The sequence below is a fragment of the Platalea leucorodia genome, assembly GCF_965183815.1.
Source record: "Platalea leucorodia genome assembly, chromosome: 9".
NCBI classification, from domain to species: domain Eukaryota; kingdom Metazoa; phylum Chordata; class Aves; order Pelecaniformes; family Threskiornithidae; genus Platalea; species Platalea leucorodia.
Window position 1 is genome coordinate 18,118,535 of NC_138831.1, and position 18,671 is coordinate 18,137,205.

General features: G+C 45.5%; 1 protein-coding gene across 2 annotated transcripts in view; it reads left to right on the forward strand.

Annotated features, from left to right (window-relative positions):
• The first annotated feature begins 7,325 nt into the window (after nucleotides 1-7,325).
• POC1A (POC1 centriolar protein A) overlaps nucleotides 7,326-18,671 on the forward strand; it is a 67,360-nt gene continuing 56,014 nt past the window's right edge. For both annotated transcript variants that reach the window (XM_082321720.1, XM_082321721.1), the window contains exons 1-5: nucleotides 7,326-7,404; nucleotides 8,895-8,979; nucleotides 12,779-12,950; nucleotides 16,448-16,627; nucleotides 17,737-17,844. In XM_082321720.1, coding sequence (XP_082177846.1) covers nucleotides 7,387-7,404; nucleotides 8,895-8,979; nucleotides 12,779-12,950; nucleotides 16,448-16,627; nucleotides 17,737-17,844 — 563 coding nt within the window. In that variant the 5' untranslated portion in view covers nucleotides 7,326-7,386. The remainder of the gene's footprint in view (nucleotides 7,405-8,894; nucleotides 8,980-12,778; nucleotides 12,951-16,447; nucleotides 16,628-17,736; nucleotides 17,845-18,671) is intronic.

Sequence of the window (18,671 nt, forward strand, 5' to 3'; positions counted from 1 at the left end):
AAGGGGAAATGATCCATGCAAGGAAGGAACTGGTCTGGGTGGTGGACAGTGGGCCACAACACCTCTCTGGTTCTGTCTGCCTCGAACTGGCTTGGAAATACAAAGGACCACTGTCCCATCACACAGTTAAATTCACTGCAGAAGGGTCTGGCTTTACCAACTCTACAAGCTGTCCAGAGAGGGGAAAGAAGTTGCAGGGGAGATGGTTATAGAATCATAGAATCATAGAATCGTTAAGGTTGGAAAAGACCCTTAAGATTATCGAGTCCAACCGTTAACCTAGCACTGCCAAGTCCACCACTAAACCATGTCCCTAAGCACCACATCTACCCGTCTTTTAAATACCCCCAGGGATGGGGACTTCCCTGGGCAGCCTGTTCCAGGGCCTGACTACCCTTTCAGCGAAGAATTTTTCCCTAATATCCAACCTAAACTTCCCCTGGCGCAGCTTGAGCCCATTTCCTCTTGTCCTACCGCTTGTTGCTAGGGAGAAGAGACCGACCCTCACCTCGCTACAACCTCCTTTCAGGTAGTTGTACAGAGCGATAAGGTCTCCCCTCAGCCTCCTCTTCTCCAGACTAAACAACCCCAGCTCCCTCAGCTGCTCCTCATAGGACTTGTTCTCTAGACCCTTCACCAGCATTGTGGCCCTTCTTTGGACACGCTCCAGCACCTCCATGCCCTTCTTGCAGTGAGGGGCCCAAAACTGAACACAGTACTTGAGGTGCGGCCTCACCAGTGCCGAGTACAGGGGCACTATCACCTCCCTGGTCCCGCTGGCCACGCTATTTCTGATACAAGCCAGGATGCCATTGGCCCTCTTGGCCACCTGAGCACACTGCTGGCTCATGTTCAGGCAGCTGTCAACCAGCACCCCCAGGTCCTTTTCCTATGGGCAGCTCTCCAGCCACTCCTCCCCAAGCCTGTAGCGTTGCATGGGGTTGTTGTGACCCAAGTGCAGGACCTGGCACTAGGCCTTGTTGAACCTCACATATGGTTAGGTGGATGCCACAGAGTTAACGCTGATTGGAACCAGGGCTGCTCTGACTTTTTGCAAACAGATGCGTCTTTCCCTTCAGCATGTAAAGGTAGCAAATGCAACAGATACTTGGTTTTGTTCTGTGGTCTGCCCTGGTCACGTTGATCTGCCATTCTTCTCCACAGCATGCAGGAATGGTTATGGAAAGGAGAGCAGACGGCCATCCTGGGTCTTCAGGAGGTGCAAGGCCACTGGGAGGGTAGAGCTTTAGAAGAACCAAACTCAGTGCTGTCTACAGGAGTTTCTCTAGAAAGGTCGACATCCTCCTGCGCACTCTGCTCTTGGCATGGCTGAGTGTGGATCCTTTTGGCTCTTCCCATGTAATCTTTCGTGTGGAAACTCGATATCCTTTGGCAGGGGCAGGCTGATACCCTCCTCTAATTTGCAGCGTCAGGACCCAGACTTTGGATATTTCATGACAAAGATTTTCAACAAGATTATGGGCTTAAAAGTTAAGGCCAAATGTGATCCAGCCCAGTGACCAACGATGATTGGAAAGCAGCCTAATGGAGAGAGATGAAGAACTCCAAGCATGCTCCTCTAGCACTGTTCAGGCTAATAATACCTGCTCTGGCGAGGCCTGCTCCAGTGCCAGGGTCTGTGAGGCAATGCCCCTGCCAGGCACGGATGCTGGGTGCATGCCCCACAAGCGGGGAACTCCGTGTCCCAAAGGTCTCAGCTTCACTCCTGTGAACTCAGCTAGTACCAGTCTCCATGCACTTTGAGTTCTGGGCTGATGCAATCATGAGTTCAGTGAAGTCTGAACTCCGCTCACCCCTGCAGGCAACAGCAGAGAAATTTCAGGGACTGAAAGCAGCTGCTTGCCCTTGGTCAGCGGGATCAGCAGAGTTGGGGCCACCTGTACTGGGAGATATTTTAAAGGTGGGTTTGATCTAAATTTGTGTAACAGATTTGAAGATCTTACAGTGGCTTAAGACACTAGAACCAAAGTAAGTGGGCAGAGACAACTTCGTAGATGCCCAGAAAGCTGCTGATGGGATTCTGGCTGGATCCAGCTTGCCAGGATTTCTTACTCCTGAATCTTTCTCCTCATTTAGGCCAGTTCTGGAAACTGTAGGCATGTGTGACCTGCCATCCCTCCACCTCTCTTGGATGGCTGAAGAACTGTGTAGCTTCACACAGGGAGTAGCAGTGTATTCCTCTGGTGCTCCAGGATATGTCCTGGTTTCAGTATGTCTCTGTCCCCTTGTCACCCTTTCCCTCACCACTTAAGCTATACGGATGAGCAATGAAAGTCACCTGCAAAGATGAGGCAGCAAATAAAATACGGTATTGCAATTAACAGGGCGCTTTCTGTCTCTGCCTAACAGATGCTTTGGATCTGAGACAGACAAATTTTCTCTTAGTGCCCTGAACAGCTCCAGAGCCAGGGCTCTGCCGACCCTTTGCTTTACAACAGCAAAGCACCCCTGCATGCCGAGGGGTGACGGGCTCCCCCAGCCCTGTCAGCTTTTTCCAGTTGTGGCTATAATCAGCTCATGTCACCTTCCTCCCTCTTTTCAAGGCTCTGATAACAAGCACCTAGGACAGCCAGGTGACCTTTGGCTGAGCTTCCTCTTTAAACTCCTGTGGCTTTTGCTCCATTGCCTAGTTACGCAGCAGTAAAGATCTGTTCCGATAGCAGCAGAGTCTGCTCCCTTCCCCTTTCCCCTCTCACTCACACAGGATCAAAGCGCTCTGAATTTGCTTGAACAAATTTGCATTTAGGCCAGTGAGAGATGTACTTGAGGAAAAGATTTTTTTCTCCCGTCTTTTTCTTAACTCCATAAGAAAGGAAAATAAGCACAATGGCAGGTGGGAGAAAAAAATTGTGGGCTATAAATAAATGGGTTTGGCACACGTGGGAGGATGAAGTCATTACAGAGAAAATCACTGATGTGACAGCAAGCTATGTCTTCAGCTGATGTAAAGCAGCATCTCCCCACGGAAGCAATGGGACCATGTCATTGTCATCAGCTGAGCTCCTTGGTGGACTTGGTCCCCTCTGCGGTGCCTGAACTGGCTGCAGCTGCCTCCTTCCACAGCATGAGGAAAGTATGGACAGCAAGTCTCTGGACTACACTGATCTTCACCTGCAATTTTTGGCTCCTTGTAGCTGCCTAAATCCCTGCTGTGCTCTCTGGATGCAAAGTGGCAATAACAGGGTGGCTGCCTCATCCCAGCTGGTTTGGTTGACATATGCCAAAGCCTTGCAGGGTTGGTTGCTCAAGGCCCCTGCCTCCATCTCTAGGGCGTATTGGGATGGGACACAAAACAGCTGTGGAAGACCCATGCTGGGATCATGGTGGTCACGGAGGCAGGATGACCTTGTTCTGAGAGTGCTGCTAGTCACTGGGACACCTGGGTGCGGTTGCTGGTTCCATCTTAGCTTGTGTGCGTTGCCTTGACCAACTCCACATCTCTTGGCACTTCCTCTGTAGATGGCAAATACTTCTTCCCACCACTGGTCTCATCGACAACCTCAGCTTTTCCAGGAAAAGTCTCATCGTGACTTTCTGAAGCCTAGCACACTGTCCCCCTGTTGGCATATTCTTAAAACTGCAAACGTATGTATAGAGACTGGCGTGCTCAGCAGTTTAAATATTAACAGGACACGTGAGAACTGGGGTTCGCAATACAGAAGTGGTAAACATTCAGTTTAGTTGCTAAATTTAAACCCACTTTCTCTAGAGAGAAGTTCAGGGCATTCTGAATTGGGCTTGAAGTCAAAGGTTAGCTGTAATTTCATGCAAGAACGACCCACCTGAATTCTGGGTGGGTCTGATGCTGTGCAATAGCTTTGCAGCCCAAGGCTCTGTCATCATGATAGAGGTGGCAGATCCTGGGGCTTCTGGTCTCTTCCTGATTCATGGTCATACAAATAACCCCAGGGAACGGCTTGCCGAGAATTGCTATATAATGTCTAGGTTGCAAGCTGGCAAATGGTATTTGAAAGAGGCTAGTTCAATGCTTTTTTCACCCAGAGTTATGGTAGTCTTAACAAAGAAGCTGGCTAGTTTGGTATGATTTATCTTTACTGAAATCATGTTGCATTTTATCTGATTTTCCTGGTTATTTCTGCATCTTTAGAAAACTGAAGGCTAGAAGAGGCCTCAGCCTGCCCTCAGGTGTTCATCTGAAGAAAAGCAGGAGTCACACTCCTGGCCGTGTCTCTTCAGCCGGTGGTGACACCGGGGTGCTGCCTGTGGCGGGGTGACAGCACATGGGCTGAGGTCCATCACCCCGGCTGGGGCGTAGGGAGGGGGCTGGCTCCCAGGACCATGATTTCCGAGGGATGGGAAAATCCCATCTTGCCCAAACCCATGGCAGATAACACCACAAAGACATTTGGCTGCTGGGACAGAGCCTGGCCAGTGCTGCCCTGGCCGAACTGGGCTATCTGGAGACCCTGTCCTCTCCACCACAGGACCTGATGTGTGCCCATTGCTCCTGAGGGCCCTTTTTTTTCCCAAAGACCTTGGCATGAATATTCTTTAGTTCTTTTTGTTTTGACATTTGTTCTGGACTGCTGCAGATATGAATGTCTCGCCAAAGGGGTGCCGTTTCCTCTGCTTGTTGGTGTTAAGCAGTGGCACCCCAGGGCTGAGGGCTTGGTAAGTGAAGTAGTCATCCATGGCCACCATAGATGCTGCTACTGTATCATCTAAAAGGTGGGCTGGGTTTTTTTGGGGTGGTGGAATCCTTCAGTAAAAGCAAAGGTTCCCATTTCCCACTTTAATAAGCGGGAGTGCAACCACAGCATGTTTCTGACTTCCTATTTCTCTAAAATGGGTTGTACAAGGCTTCTTTAGCGCATTGAGCATATGTAGCATCTTTTCTGCGTTCTGGTTTATTTCCATGCAGAGGAAGAAAAGCTAATTGTCAAACGCCAAAGAATTTAATGAAGAACAGATTAAGTGATGTTGGAAACTGCTTCAGATTTATAGATCCAAGATCCATAGCTATGTGGGCAGAAAGGCCGTGCCTGAGGGAGGCATATATCTCTTCACACGCAGTAACTCAAAGGGCCGGGGGAAATGGAGAGCTGTTCAGACACACAAACACCCTTGAACCAGCAGACTGTTAACCATGGGATGGCAGTGCAGGAGGGAGAAGGACGGATGGCTTCTCTGAGAAGCACAATTCACGGGATTGTGTTTATGGCTCCATGGCAGCCTGGATCGCACCAGTATTGGTTTGCTGTGGCCATGAGGGACATCAGTAGGCTCAAGAGGCAACACGTAGGCAGTGAATGCAGGCTGGCAGCGGGGTATGTAGCCCTGCACCAATGCTGACCTCAGTGGGGATTTGTATCCTTCTCCTACTTGCTGGAATCTGGTGGGGAGGTGTTGGGAGGTGCAAGTGCCGTTCCCAGGGATGGATCATGACTGCTGTGGGTGAGGCCAGCGCATGCTAAGACTGGCTTGATGCTGTTGGCTGATTTAGGGGGAAAAAAAGCTGCAGCTGGTGGTGGGAGAGGTGTGTTTGGACATTGACCAAAGCAAAGCATCCTGGCAGATAAGGAAAAGGTTTGAAATTGTCAGGTGTTCCACTTGGCTCTCCTTTTCCTTAAGAAAGCAAATGTTTTTTAACCCCGCATGAAGCAACTTTTCAGTTAGAGATATTAATCTTAAAGAAGAAAAAGGAAAAAAGCTGTAAAAGGCACAAATATGCATTTAAACAAAATACATGACCAGTTGCTTTCTGAGAATTGGAGAGCTTGATTGCTTGGGCCGATTCACATTAGGGAAAACTTCTTTTCCTTTTTTTGCTCTTAGGAGTGGGAGCAAAATAATTTCTGGTCCAACCTCAGCACAGCTTGCAATGTGTCTTGTAAAGGTCCTTATTGCTTGGCTGTGCTCCTGGGAAGCACCGTGTTAGAGTCCATCCACTGCCCTACACCATAACAGGCAGTTTTCAACAACAAAGCCAGACCTGTGTAAGTTGGAAATGGTTTGGTAACACTGAAACAAAAGCCGGAGGATTCTGTGTGTATTGAATGAAGCTGTCAGTTTCTTAATAACTGGAGAAAAATCCGTTTCTTTTGTAATGCAATTTCACATAGCAGAACAAGCTCTCTCCAAAAAAACCCAGCTATTAAGTCAGAAGGCCTCCAAACAAGTAAGTGCTCTGCATTTATGAACAAAGCAGGAGTGATTCAGACAAAGTGAGCAGGAACACCTGCCCAGAGGATGAAGAGGAAAGAATGCAATGTTTGATGGTCTGAAAATGAGCCTGTAAAATACGGGCAGGAGAGTTACGTGCAGTTCTGCTCTGCGACTCCAGCACAAAGTTAGGAAGCATGTCTCCTGCTGATGTGATAAGAGCCGTGCTGGGGAGAGGTGTAACAGGATGGACAATGCCGTCTTGGCAGCGGTGCGGGCAATGTACTATGCTATGAAAACTCGCAATTGGCCTGTGCTGACTGAGGAGAGAGGCCAGGACGCAAAGGCTAGAATTACAAGGGTAAATCGTTCATGTGCATGAGGTGTCCTGGACAAATTGAGGCATCCCAAATGTGGTTTTACACAGGGATCTTATAGCTTTCAAGCATTCAGGTACAACGTGATTTGACTAATCCCTAACATCTACACCACCGATTGCTCATCATAGGAAAACTTTGCACAGCAACTCTACAACTCTACTTTTGCAGCATTCTTGCTGCTTGTCTATTGATCCAAATGTCCCTGGAGTTGGTCTTGCTGGAGTTACTTGCATATGATGCTGGGAGGGTTCCAAAGCCACGCCAGAGGCCAGGATGCTGGTGTTATCTCAGCTGTTCAGGGGTCTCCTTTATGCCTCACAGGCAGCTCTAAGCTCCCACACAGCACAGGCCTCACGCCTAGGGCCAGGCCGTCCTTTAGTTTCTTTTACTGAAGTAGGAACAATACTGAAGTAAAATTTCACTGCCTCCTTACATTGCAGTGCATAGCATGAACTACTATATATTTACAAAGCTAATACGCTTTCATACTGTAAAGGCTGATGGATGCAATAGTGAGGGAAGGAGATTTTTGTAACACTGGTGAGCGCCCTCAGGGCCAGCTGCGCTCAGAGGGACTGGCTTTCACGGCAAGGCCTGTGAGGCCCGTTCCCAAGCTTCCAACCGGGCTTGCTTTATCGCCTGACTGGCGGGAGAGGGGGAGGCCAGGCCCCCACTGCTGCGGGGGGAGGCCCGCTCCAGCGCCCGGCCTCTCATGGCGGCCCCACCGCCATTCGCAGCCCCACCCACAGCCGGAAGTGCCCCCGCCCGCCGCTTCCGGCCCGGCGCCGCGGCCCCTTTAAGGGCGGAACCGTTGCTACGGGGCGCGGGAGGCGCGGAAACTGAACTGCGGTGGGGAGGTGTCATGGCTGCCGGCTGCCTGGTGAGGGGGCGGTCGGGTCCTGCTGCGGCTTGAGGGTTTAGTGCCGCCGGGGCTGGGCTGAGAGGGGGAAGGCCTGGGGGGCCGGGCCGGGGTCTACTGCGGCCCGGGGGTTTAGTGCCGCTGAGAGGGGGAAGGCCTGGAGGGCCGCTGGGGCAGGGTCGGGGGCGGCCCGGGCGTCTGGGAGGGTGCTGGAGGGGGGGGCCGTGGCCTCCGAGGCTGGGGGGAGTGTTGGGGGACCCCTGGTGCTGGGGGGTACCTGCGGCCCCTGGGCTCGGGGTTTGTTGGGGGGTGGCTCTTGGGGCGGTGCCGGGGGGGGCACGGTGCAGGGTTGGGGAAGGGGGGTGTCCCTAGTGCTTTGGGGGAGGGAGGAAGGCAGGCCTGGTGCCGGGTCGGGGGCTGTCTGGTGCTGCTGGGGAAAGCCCGGGGGGTGCTGGGGTGGTGGTTGGGGGCGGCTCTGGGTTTGGGGGAGGATTTGTGCTGCTGGGGTGGGCCTGTAGGGTGGCCTCATGCAGCTGGGGCTGGGGAGGAACTGGGGGCAGAGTTGGGCTTGGGGGGGGGCTTAGTGCTGCTGGAGGGGCAGCCCCCGGTCTTGGGGTGCTGTTACAGCTGGGATTGGACTGCGTTTTTGTGTGGGGGCACCTCTAGGCTGGGGGGTGGGGGGAGCTGATGCAGGTGAGGGGAGCTGTGGATCTGGGGAGGGCTGGTACTGGGTGTTGTGGGGTGAGGTCAGCCCTGTTCTTCTGGGGCTGGGTGCTTGTTTGAGCAGGCTGGGGCTGCAGTCAAGTCCTGAGGGAGCAGGCTGTGGTGGGGGTTGCCAGGGAGAGAGAGGCTGTGTGTATGAGAGCAGGGATTGAAGGCTGATCAGCCTCTTCTGAAGTCTGGACAATTTTCAAGTGTTACAATGTTTTGTAACAGTTCTTTCAATTTGTTGTTTCCCCCCCCCCTCAGGCTTTGGCCTTCGCAGCAAGGTGCTATGTAGGGACATGCTGTGTTCCCCAGATGTCGGGGAAGGGTAGTGGGTCAGTCGATTTTGCTGCAGTTCTGATTGTACCTGTCTGTTTCGACAGGTGTGTTAAGGCTTGCAAATTCATCCCTTCTGTGCAAACAGTGGCCTCTTGGCTACCCCTGGGCTGAGATGAGCAACTGTAGGAGCACAGTTGAGCTTGACTGTCTGCTCATGTGGTCATTGACATGGCTGATCTGTTCCATAGTCAGCTTTGGGGTCTCTGCACCAGCAGCATGTTGTAAAAATGTGTGAATGATTCATGCAAGTCACCTAAGATCCAGGGGCGGTTATCAGCTTGGACAATTTGCCTCTTTTAAAGTTTATTGATACATGTGAAATTTGCATTTTGTGTTGCACGGTGTTCTTACCGCTGCCTGGCTTTTGTGGGATGAATATGTGGCTTGGTTCTCTTGTAGAAATAAAATGGTTTTATTATGCGAAGATGATTCTTAATCTATAGTGTCTGAACATTATTGTCTTCTAGGAAGATCCGTCCCTGGAGAGACACTTCAAAGGCCACAGAGATGCTGTCACTAGTGTGGACTTCAGTCTCAATAAGAAACAATTGGGTAAATTGTCTCTCTGTGTTTTGATGGCTAGGTGATAAAGAAAGAGCTTCTCTGCTTTAGTTAAATGGAGGGAGCAATGGAGGTACTGAGCTCTATAAGAGCAAATAACTTGTTTTCATGATACAGAGATTTTGGAGAATTTCAGATGAACCCTTCTATGTGCTTTGAAAAAAAACCCTCTTTTTTTGGGACGGCAGATTGTGTGCATCCTGCTAGAGCTTTAGACATCTACTGTTGCTTATCACTTCACATACCTGGCTTTACCATGCAGTCAACTTAAGGTAAAACCTTACTTTTTCTTCTCTGTCTTCCATTTTTCCCTGTTAGACAGCTGCCTGTGGTTATGCCAAGGCTTGTGTCCTGGTTGCTATTAGTAACCCACTGCGTGTGCATTGAGTAGGAACCAGGAGAATTTTTGGCTCTTAGTGAAGTTGCCGTTCAGTCTGTGTGGCATGGTGAACGTTGCTTTGTCTTGCAGAGAAGATAAGGCAGAAATGATAGTTTGAGGAAATATATGTGGTAGGCAGTGGGCACAGTAAGCATGAATAAATAGAAATGCAGCAGTTCAGAACAGGATTACTACCCACTAGATTTTGCAACCTACACAACACTCTGGAAGCTGAAAGGAAATGAAAATGAATCAGACTTGTCTTGGACCCCCTCTTTCCTTGCTGCTGTTTTTATTGTTGTCTGCTATCTTTTCCTTTCCACTTCCTGTGTCTTCAATTGCATAGCAAGAGTTTGCTCTGCTCTGTGTCCGTGGTTCTGTTTGTGTATCCCTAAAACTTTATCCAGTCAGGGCAGATCTCTGTTTAGCAAGGGTGCTCTGAAGGTGATTTAGCGTTGCTTTTGAATGGCCTTTCAGAAGTAGTATGGGGACCTCTGCCTCCATCTAGGACATGAAAGGGTTGCTCTTGATGTTTTTAGTAAATGAAATCAGGTAAGAAAGGGAACAAATTCTAAGAATTTTTTTTCCAGTACTGTTGGGTCAATCATGTGTAGTTGACTCTTATGAGATTCTAAAGTTCTTTTTCCCGATTTCCATCCCCCAAAAAAACCCAAACAAACCTGGAAGACTTGGTCTTTTTATTCCATTCCATTACATTGCTTGCCCAATCCAGTAACAATAATAGTTATTGCCAGCAAGTCACATAAGCAGTATTGTACTGAAGTGCTTTGAGACGTCAAAGCATTATTTTTCTTAAATTTTTTAACATCAGTCCTGGGGAAGCTGTGATATTGCAACTTAATATCCTTGCCAGGCAATGACTTAGTGTATTTATGACTAACATTCAAATCTCTCGACACTGGGCCATGTGCTCAATCTGCTTTTACACACTTGTCTGCCCTTAAATTTTTATATCACTAAGGAAAGGTGTTGCCTATATGAAATACAAACCCAACAATTGAATTGACAAATAATAAGGTTTTTTGTTTCCCCTTAGGGGACATGCATAATGAATGATCCTATTTGAAATGGGCATATATCAATCCCTAATCAATAGCAGGAAAAGAGATGACTATTATTTTTGTGTTGAAATCACTGTGAAATAGAACGACATTTCCAGCAAAATCTATTTGGTATTTTGCCATAACGCTAATGAACTGAAATATTCTTGTATTTATGATACTGCCATATCAGAACCTACCATCAAACTGATCTTTTTTTCTAGGAACATCTTAAAATATCCCTGGAGATATGCCCCACTTGGCACTCAGGTAGAGAGATGCAGATGCAGCTTGGGCTTGTTGGCAGGCTGAGATGCGTATATTCTGTATTTGCCTGTGGAAAATCTATGAAGTTTTCTGTTATTTAGGCATTAACATTGATTTGAAGGGGTATTTTTACTGTCATTGTTTGAGACTTTAAGTTGCTGTGGGCATATGTTTGCTCTTCTACAAATCACTAGGGTCCCAGCGCTGCAGACTTAACACAATACATTGGGCTTTAAGGGATGAGCAGCTCTTCAGTTTTCACTGCGCAGAGGTGGCAATGGGACCAGAGTAGGGGAGTTTTAGACTGAAGTGGAATTTACTCTTGCGTTTGGGAAACCTCTTGTCTGGTATTCCTGGCAGGGACTGATATTGCTCCTGTCAGATAGGGAGGGGGATGTAGCTTGTATGATGTTCAGTGTCACGGAGATGTCTGGAAGCTCTCGTTTGAGATGTGCTGCTGTGAAGCTGGAGCTGGCCACAGCCTACAGACAGCAGTGTGTCCTGCTAGGGATGCAAAGCAAAGAAGGGGGCCTTTGTTGTTGAAGACAGGATCAGTTGTGCTTGCAGTGGATGTAGCACACACCTGAATTCTGCCTCCTACTTGTGTGACCCTGTGCTCTTGCTGCTGAGGGAGATCTTGAAAAAGCAGCATCTGTCCTAGGAGACAGCCGCCTTTCTGTAAGTAAAGTCTTTGCCCTCTGGGGTCTCCCTCCAGCCCTTTCTCTTCCTTCTTGTCTTTGGAGAGTGCCTTTGCCCTCTTCCATTCCTTTCTCAGAAGCCCGAGAGTACAGGCAAGTTATGGTGGTGGTTCGTTGGGTTTTCTTTCCACAGGTGAGTATAGGCATGAGAATGGAAGAGTGAGTGTGAGTAGATGGAGGGACCTCATCTCCATCTGTAGTTCCTTAAAGCCTCTCATGACTACCACCAAGTCCTGCTGACCCTCCTGCTACTAGCAAACTGAACACTGCTCTAATCTCTTTGCAAGCTTGGATTTTTCATGAATTGTTAAGAACTGCTGAGCTGGCTTTGATCAATGTTTTGTAACAACAAGAGAGATGTTGGAAGGGGATGTAGTTGAGTTGCCTTTAAGTCACTGTCATGGTTTAACCCCAGCCAGCAACTAAGCACCACGCAGCTGCTCGCTCACTCCCCCCCAGTGGGATGGGGGAGAGAATCGGAAGAGTAAAAGTGAGAAAACTCATGGGTTGAGATAAAGACAGTTTAATAGGTAAAGCAAAAGCCGCGCGCACAAGCAAAGCAAGGAATTCATTCACTACTTCCCATCGGCAGGCAGGTGTTCAGCCATCCCCAGGAAAGCAGGGCTCCATCACGCGTAACGGTTACTTGGGAAGACAAACGCCATCACTCCGAACGTCCCCCCCTTCCTTCTTCTTCCCCCAGCTTATATACTGAGCATGATGTCATATGGTATGGAATAGCCCTTTGGCCAGTCTGGGTCAGCTGTCCTAGCTATGCTCCCTCCCAGCTTCTTATGCACCTGGCAGAGCACAAGAAGCTAAAAAGTCCTTGACTAGTGTAAACTCTACTCAGCAAGAACCAAAACATCAGTGTGTTATCAACATTATTCTCATCCTAAATCCAAAACACAGCACTCTACCAGCTACTAAGAAGAAAATTAACTCTATCCCAGCTGAAACCAGGACAGTCACCAACTGTCACAGGGCTTCTCTGCTTAATCTGTAGTGTGTTACTTGATATTTAACCTGCTGCAGCTGATAGCTGCATCCGCTTCCCAATAAAAAAGCAATGAGATGACCATCTATGTGTTTACTTAGTGTGTATGTATTTGGAAGAAGTTTTGCAACTTGTGTGGCTTTTGCCTCTGCAGCTGTTGCATGAACTGACTCTTGGAAGTAGAATTGTCAGTCCAAGCCAATGCATGACTTTGTTTTGTTTGAATTACTAATGAAATATACAGTATGCGATACATTGGTGAAGTGCAAAGGACAATGTGCTTGAGATTGCTGGAAGCTGTGATGGCCAACTGAGAGTGAAATGTAGTTTCAGTGTCATTGGAGGAGGACTAATGAAGGTTTGGTTCTGTTTTGTCTTTTTATTTCAGCAAGTGGCTCGATGGATTCGTGCCTGATGATCTGGAGTATGAGACCTCAGATGAGAGCATATCGCTTTGTGGGCCACAAAGATGCAGTGATGTGTGTTCAGTTTTCACCTTCTGGTCACCTGGTGGCTTCAGGCTCTAGAGACAAAACAGTCCGGTTATGGGTTCCCAGTGTGTAAGTGTCTACTCCGTTCTGTCTCTCTTTTTGTGTTTTAACTATGGATTGGGATTTCCCCTTGCTTCTTGATAGCCTTTCTCCAGCTATGGGACTGGGATCTGTTTGAAGGAAAGAAGAACCATTTTATGTGGCAGCTCTGACAGGAGAGGTAAATTGGTCTCGAAATTGCATTGGAAACAAAGCTAAAATCCTTTGCAAAGCTTTAAGTCAGTGTTAACTTCCTATGCTAATATAACAAGTCACAAATGTAACTTATCAGTGGTGAATTATTGGATTTTTCTTCCCTTCCTCTTCCAGTCTGTTTTTCCTCCTAGCAAATTAATCCTTTGCTTCTCTGCCAGTGTTAAGCAAGGTGCTGAAACACAAGTTGGGGTTTAGTGATGGAGATACCTGTTCTGTGAGCAGGGTGGAAGTTACTAGCTTGCATGCTTGCTGTAGTCCATAAAATGGTTAGATAACTTTAATCTTTATTCCTTGTTCTCAAACTAGTAACTCTGGTAGTAAATAATGGCATATTATTAAGATGAAAGACTACTTTGGATTGTCTATGGACTTTTTTGTGAGCTTGCATATGATTAACAAGAATTTACTTAGCCTTTCAATACTTCAGATGTCTTAATATATATTTATGAAGTTTATTTTTGAGCCGAGGGTTTAGTTGCATTAACTTATGCTTGCCGAGTCCTTGACAATCATTGGCTGAGAGACCTCAGAACTTTTATTGTTTTACTCTGTGATGCATTGTTTTAAGTGATATGTCTTCAACAAGGAGCACTTAGTTGAAATACAACACAAACAGGAGAGAGCTGCAGAACTTCTGCTTGAAAACTTGCTGCAAGTAATGAGTTTTTTGCAGTCGAGATGCAGAATAGCAGCTGCCAGCGTTTCCTCTAGTCTCTTGGTTCCCACGCTAAGCAGTAGGATTGCTTTTTCTGAATGGACATGCGTATATAAAGGTATTTGAGGTTCCTTTGCTTGCAAGATTGTAAATTGCTGCTATCAAAGGCTAAAGGATTGTGTCCAGAAGCAGACTTGATGATTGTGGCGGCAAATAAAAGGGATGTTTAAAAAACAAACAACAAAAAACCCCAATCCAAACAAAACCACACAAAAACCATACCCCAGCTTTAAGATAAACATGTCACTTCAGGGACCTGGGAAAGCATTTCCAGTTGTTTATTTTTGATGAGTTATTCGGGTTATGATTACCCATTGGAAGCTTTATTTGATGATCAGTTAAACATAAGTAACCTCTGCTATGGAACTGATAGGTTCTGAAAGTGACTTTTAAAAATCTGTGATGAAAGTGACTTTTAAATATCTATGATAATGTTTGCTAGAGTAATAACCTGCTCTAAGTTAAACTAGATTGATGTCACCGTTTTCCCCTACCCATTAATCATCATGATGCTCACCTGAAACTATCAGAATGCCTGAACTCCTGTAGATGTAAATGCCTAGCACTCAGTTTATATTCAGAATGAGTTATGCCTCTGGGGCAGAGATGCTATTATTCACATGTGACAAAAATATAGGCCCTGCTTTTTGGGCAAATTCCAGTTTATCCTTTAGCTACAGAACTGTCTCAGTGCTTTCATAATGGTGGAGTGACTAAACAGTAAATATCGTAAAATTACATCAAGTTAAAACTGAATTTATAGTGAAATAAAACTAAAATATGCAACTTGTAACTTCAATTATAATTAATTTCAGTTTAGTTAAACTTTCCTGGAGGAAATTATCACAATGACATGTCAGCATATATATTATTAAAAAGCACAAAGTGGATTATGATTAAAATTTAACCTTGCTGCTTATCAGTCTCCCATGAAGAGACTAACAGTACCATTTTGCTATCTCCAGAGCTGTGCTGCTAACGCAGAATGTTGAAAATAAATTACAGTGTAAACTTGTCAGATTTCTCAGGAGCTAAAGTATAAATTTTAAGAAAGGACTGGGATGTGATGGGGAAAACTTAAATGGTGTGTTGGGTGATTCTGTCTTGGTTGCTTGGGATGTGAGCTCTGGTTGTCATGTCAGAAAAGGACCAGTGTGGAAAGGGAGTTGTTGTTATTCTGGTTGTGAACACCTTGATGCATGGCACCTTTAATCTGTGTTTATTTAGTGTTCTTTGTCAATTTATCTTCTCCAGATAGAACAAAAAAACAGCAAGCAGGGTGAATCAGGTTTGAGACCTTCAGCTTGCCAGTTTTGTGCTGTCATTAAAAGGGAAGGGAGAAGCTGCCCCATAGTCTGTTTGCGGGCCAGGACTTTATTTCCAAAGAATCTGAAAACTTGCAGTCCCTTTCAAGGGTGATATGATAGTGAAGGAGTTAATGCTACACTGGTGTGTGGATTTTTGTCTTTGGGATTTGTTTTTTATAAGCCATGCTGACAGAATTTTGTAACTTCATATTTCTGCATGAATTTTATCAGACTTGGGGATGTTCTGTGTTTTGGACAGAAAGAAAACTTTCCTCAGAAGTAACCTTTATTGTTTCTTGCCTTCTGGCAGCTAAAGGATTAAATAAAAGTAGGCAGCTCTGACCTTTTCTGAGGAGGGAGGGAATATTGCTGGAAGGTATATAGTATTTTGATTTTTTTTTTTTTTTGGCCTTTACAGTTTTAGTAGTCCTTACCCTCAGTATAAAGCCTGTTTAAACCCTAATGGAGAAGGGAGCAAACCACCATGTCTTTCCATTCTCTTATGTCTGAATATGGAGCTCCTGGTAGTACACGACATGCTGGATATGTATTTTGGACCAAGAGTCCCATATACCTGTTGGATCTCTAAATATATCATGCTTTGAATCTCTAAATATGCCTTGCGTTTGTTTGCCAGAAGAATGTCTCTTGCATTTGTTTGGAAATGGTGGGTAAAGAATAACAACAATACCTTGTCTTTTGTCTTGCCTGGCTGAGTCAATGGTAGCTTGCTCAAAGTCGTACAACGTCAGGCATGCTGAATTCAGTTGTGTTATTTCTTGTGTGATGCCGCATCAGAAGCGTTCAGCCGGAGTATGGGCTGTTACAAGAATAGCTGTGAGGTAGTTGTGCCTGCTTGGCTCTGTCTAGATGAATCATGAAAACACTTACCTCCCTCCTCACCTGCCTTGCAGCAAAGGACCTGGAAACATTACAGAAACTCAGCGTCTTCTTTTATATTGATGTTTCCATAAATGTTGTTTTAATTGGTTGCACAAATTAACAATAGCATTTTTGCCCCTTTATAGGAAATATGGGTTGTTTCCTGTTGGACTGGGCTCCAGAATTGAACTGGAACAACTAGTTTTAGCTATGTATTCTGTATAGCTCATGAAGCACGAGTTCCTTTAGGAAGAAAATGTTGATCAACCCCAATGTAAGCACATGCAGTTACCATAGAAATGGCAGTTAATAATACTGCTCAGCATACAGAAGCTTTGTGTTTTCAGGTACGTAATGTCTTTGCTGTCCTGTTGTGCAGTTTTAAAGTACTCTTTCCTTCTGTATAGCAAAGGAGAATCTACTGTCTTCAAGGCTCATACGGGAACTGTAAGGAGTGTTCATTTCTCCAGCGATGGCCAGTCCTTAGTTACAGCTTCTGATGACAAAACAGTCAAAGTGTGGACGGTTCACAGGCAGAAGTTTCTGTTCTCACTTAGTCAACACATAAACTGGGTTCGGTGTGCCAGGTAAGTACGGCTTTCTGATGAATAGACATAGGGATTTATCCCTCAAAGCAGAGACTGAGCATCATGGTCTTGTGTAGCACACTTCTACTCAGGATGATTCAAGTGTGTCTAGTGACTGAAATATATTGCTGACCTGTGGAGGGATCCCTCAGGTAACAGTTGTGTACTCACTTTGTGCTTTTTCAGTGATTTTTGTCAAGCAGAGACCTTCCTGCTTGGTGACTTGCTTTTACCTGGTATGGAGACTTTTGCATCTTGCAGTTGCGAACAGAAGCAAAATGAGAGATTTATATTATAATTGTTATTTCAGCTTTAGTTACTTTTAGACTTGTTATGCCTCTAATTAAAAATGATCACCTGAGCTCCTTCCAAAATGCTGAAAGTGCTGCCATAATAACAACATTATTTCCTGATAACTGTTTCAGATTTGGTTTTCAATTTTCCATCTCAGTTGTTCTGAGGAGTTTTTATGTACATATGTATTTAGGATAAAGCCACAGTTTCTCTGTAGGTGAAAAGTTGATTATAGTTCTTGAACGTGGTGGTGGCAGTGACTGGTAGTACTATAGATGCCCACAGTTTTTCCAGTATATATAATGATGTTCTCTAGTTACGGACTCAAATCCTGATCCTGTAAAATTATGCCTCTGAAGAGATATATTGCTCTCTGTTGTCTTGTATATGAAATCTTGCAATAAGAGCTTAATACATTCTTCTAAGGTACTAGAATGAGGAAGTGTCTCTTGCTGCAGCTGTTATCTTGGGAGTAATTATATTGCTCTGAATGTTTGTGGCAAAGGTAGAAATTGTTTTGAATCAGGGTAGAGAAGCAACTTGAATTGAAACAAGTAGGACAAGATATCTTAAATCAGACTGAAGACTTTCCTGAGGGTTATTTTATGTGCTTGTGGAATTATGGATAGTTTGAGGACTTACAGCTTGCTTTTTTCCCCTTCAACTTACAGCGATTGGATTATTAGTCTCACTGATGGTGGTGTGACTTGAGTGAGGTATGTTTACCAACATACCTTGACAGCTGGCCAAATCCAGTTGATCCCGTACACCTTTTGTTTGGAGGCGCTTCTTAATTGCTATAACTCTTGTCTTAGATTCTCTCCTGATGGACGATTAATAGTGTCAGCCAGTGATGATAAAACTGTCAAACTGTGGGATAAAACCAGCAGAGAATGTATACACTCCTTCTGTGAGCATGGGGGGTAAGTACGTGGTGGTGCATGAGAACCAACCTTGTGATTGCTGAAATGGGGATGCTTGGTGAATGTACACCTTGTTTTGTGACTGCAGTCAGATGTCCTTGTCCTGGCAATCATTTCTACCTCTTAAAAAAATCATTAGCACCTATTACAAAAGCAGCCAGCAGAGGATGAGATGCAAAAAGAGCTTCCAAAATTGCTTTGACCTTTTTATGACTTGGCCAGATTGGAACCTTGAGGCTTATATTTTGATAACTGTCCAACATGTCAAGCCTTAGTTTCTTCATGCTTGTTTATTTTTTGGAGATGCTTAAATTCTTTATTTCTTCTTCCAGCTTTGTTAAGCTTTTTTATTTTGCCCTGAGTTGAAGTAAGTTAAAAGATCAAAAGTGTACTGACAGATTGGTACTTGGATGCTCTGTTTCATTCTCAAATTTTTGAATTACAAAGTTATTCCAAAAAAACACTTTGTATTCAGAAAAACAGCTGTTGAATCGGGATTTTTTTTAAACGGAGAATATTGAACGACAGCAAAAGTTAACTTGTCCAGAAACACAAAACAAGTCCGTAGAGAACTGAGACTGGAATCTTCCTAGTTTCTTGTTGCATTGAATTTTTCAGTACAAAGTTTTGTTCTTTCCAGGTAATATACAATGATAGTAAGACAAATTCAGGCACCGTTATTTTTTCCAGTGCATTTAAGAACATAACTTGTCCAAACAATCAATTGAAATATCTCTGCTTTCTCAGCATTTCTTACAAGAACACTCAAAGGGTAATTAAGTTTATCCAATTTCTTGCATGGACTCAGTGAGGAGTTAAAAGATGCT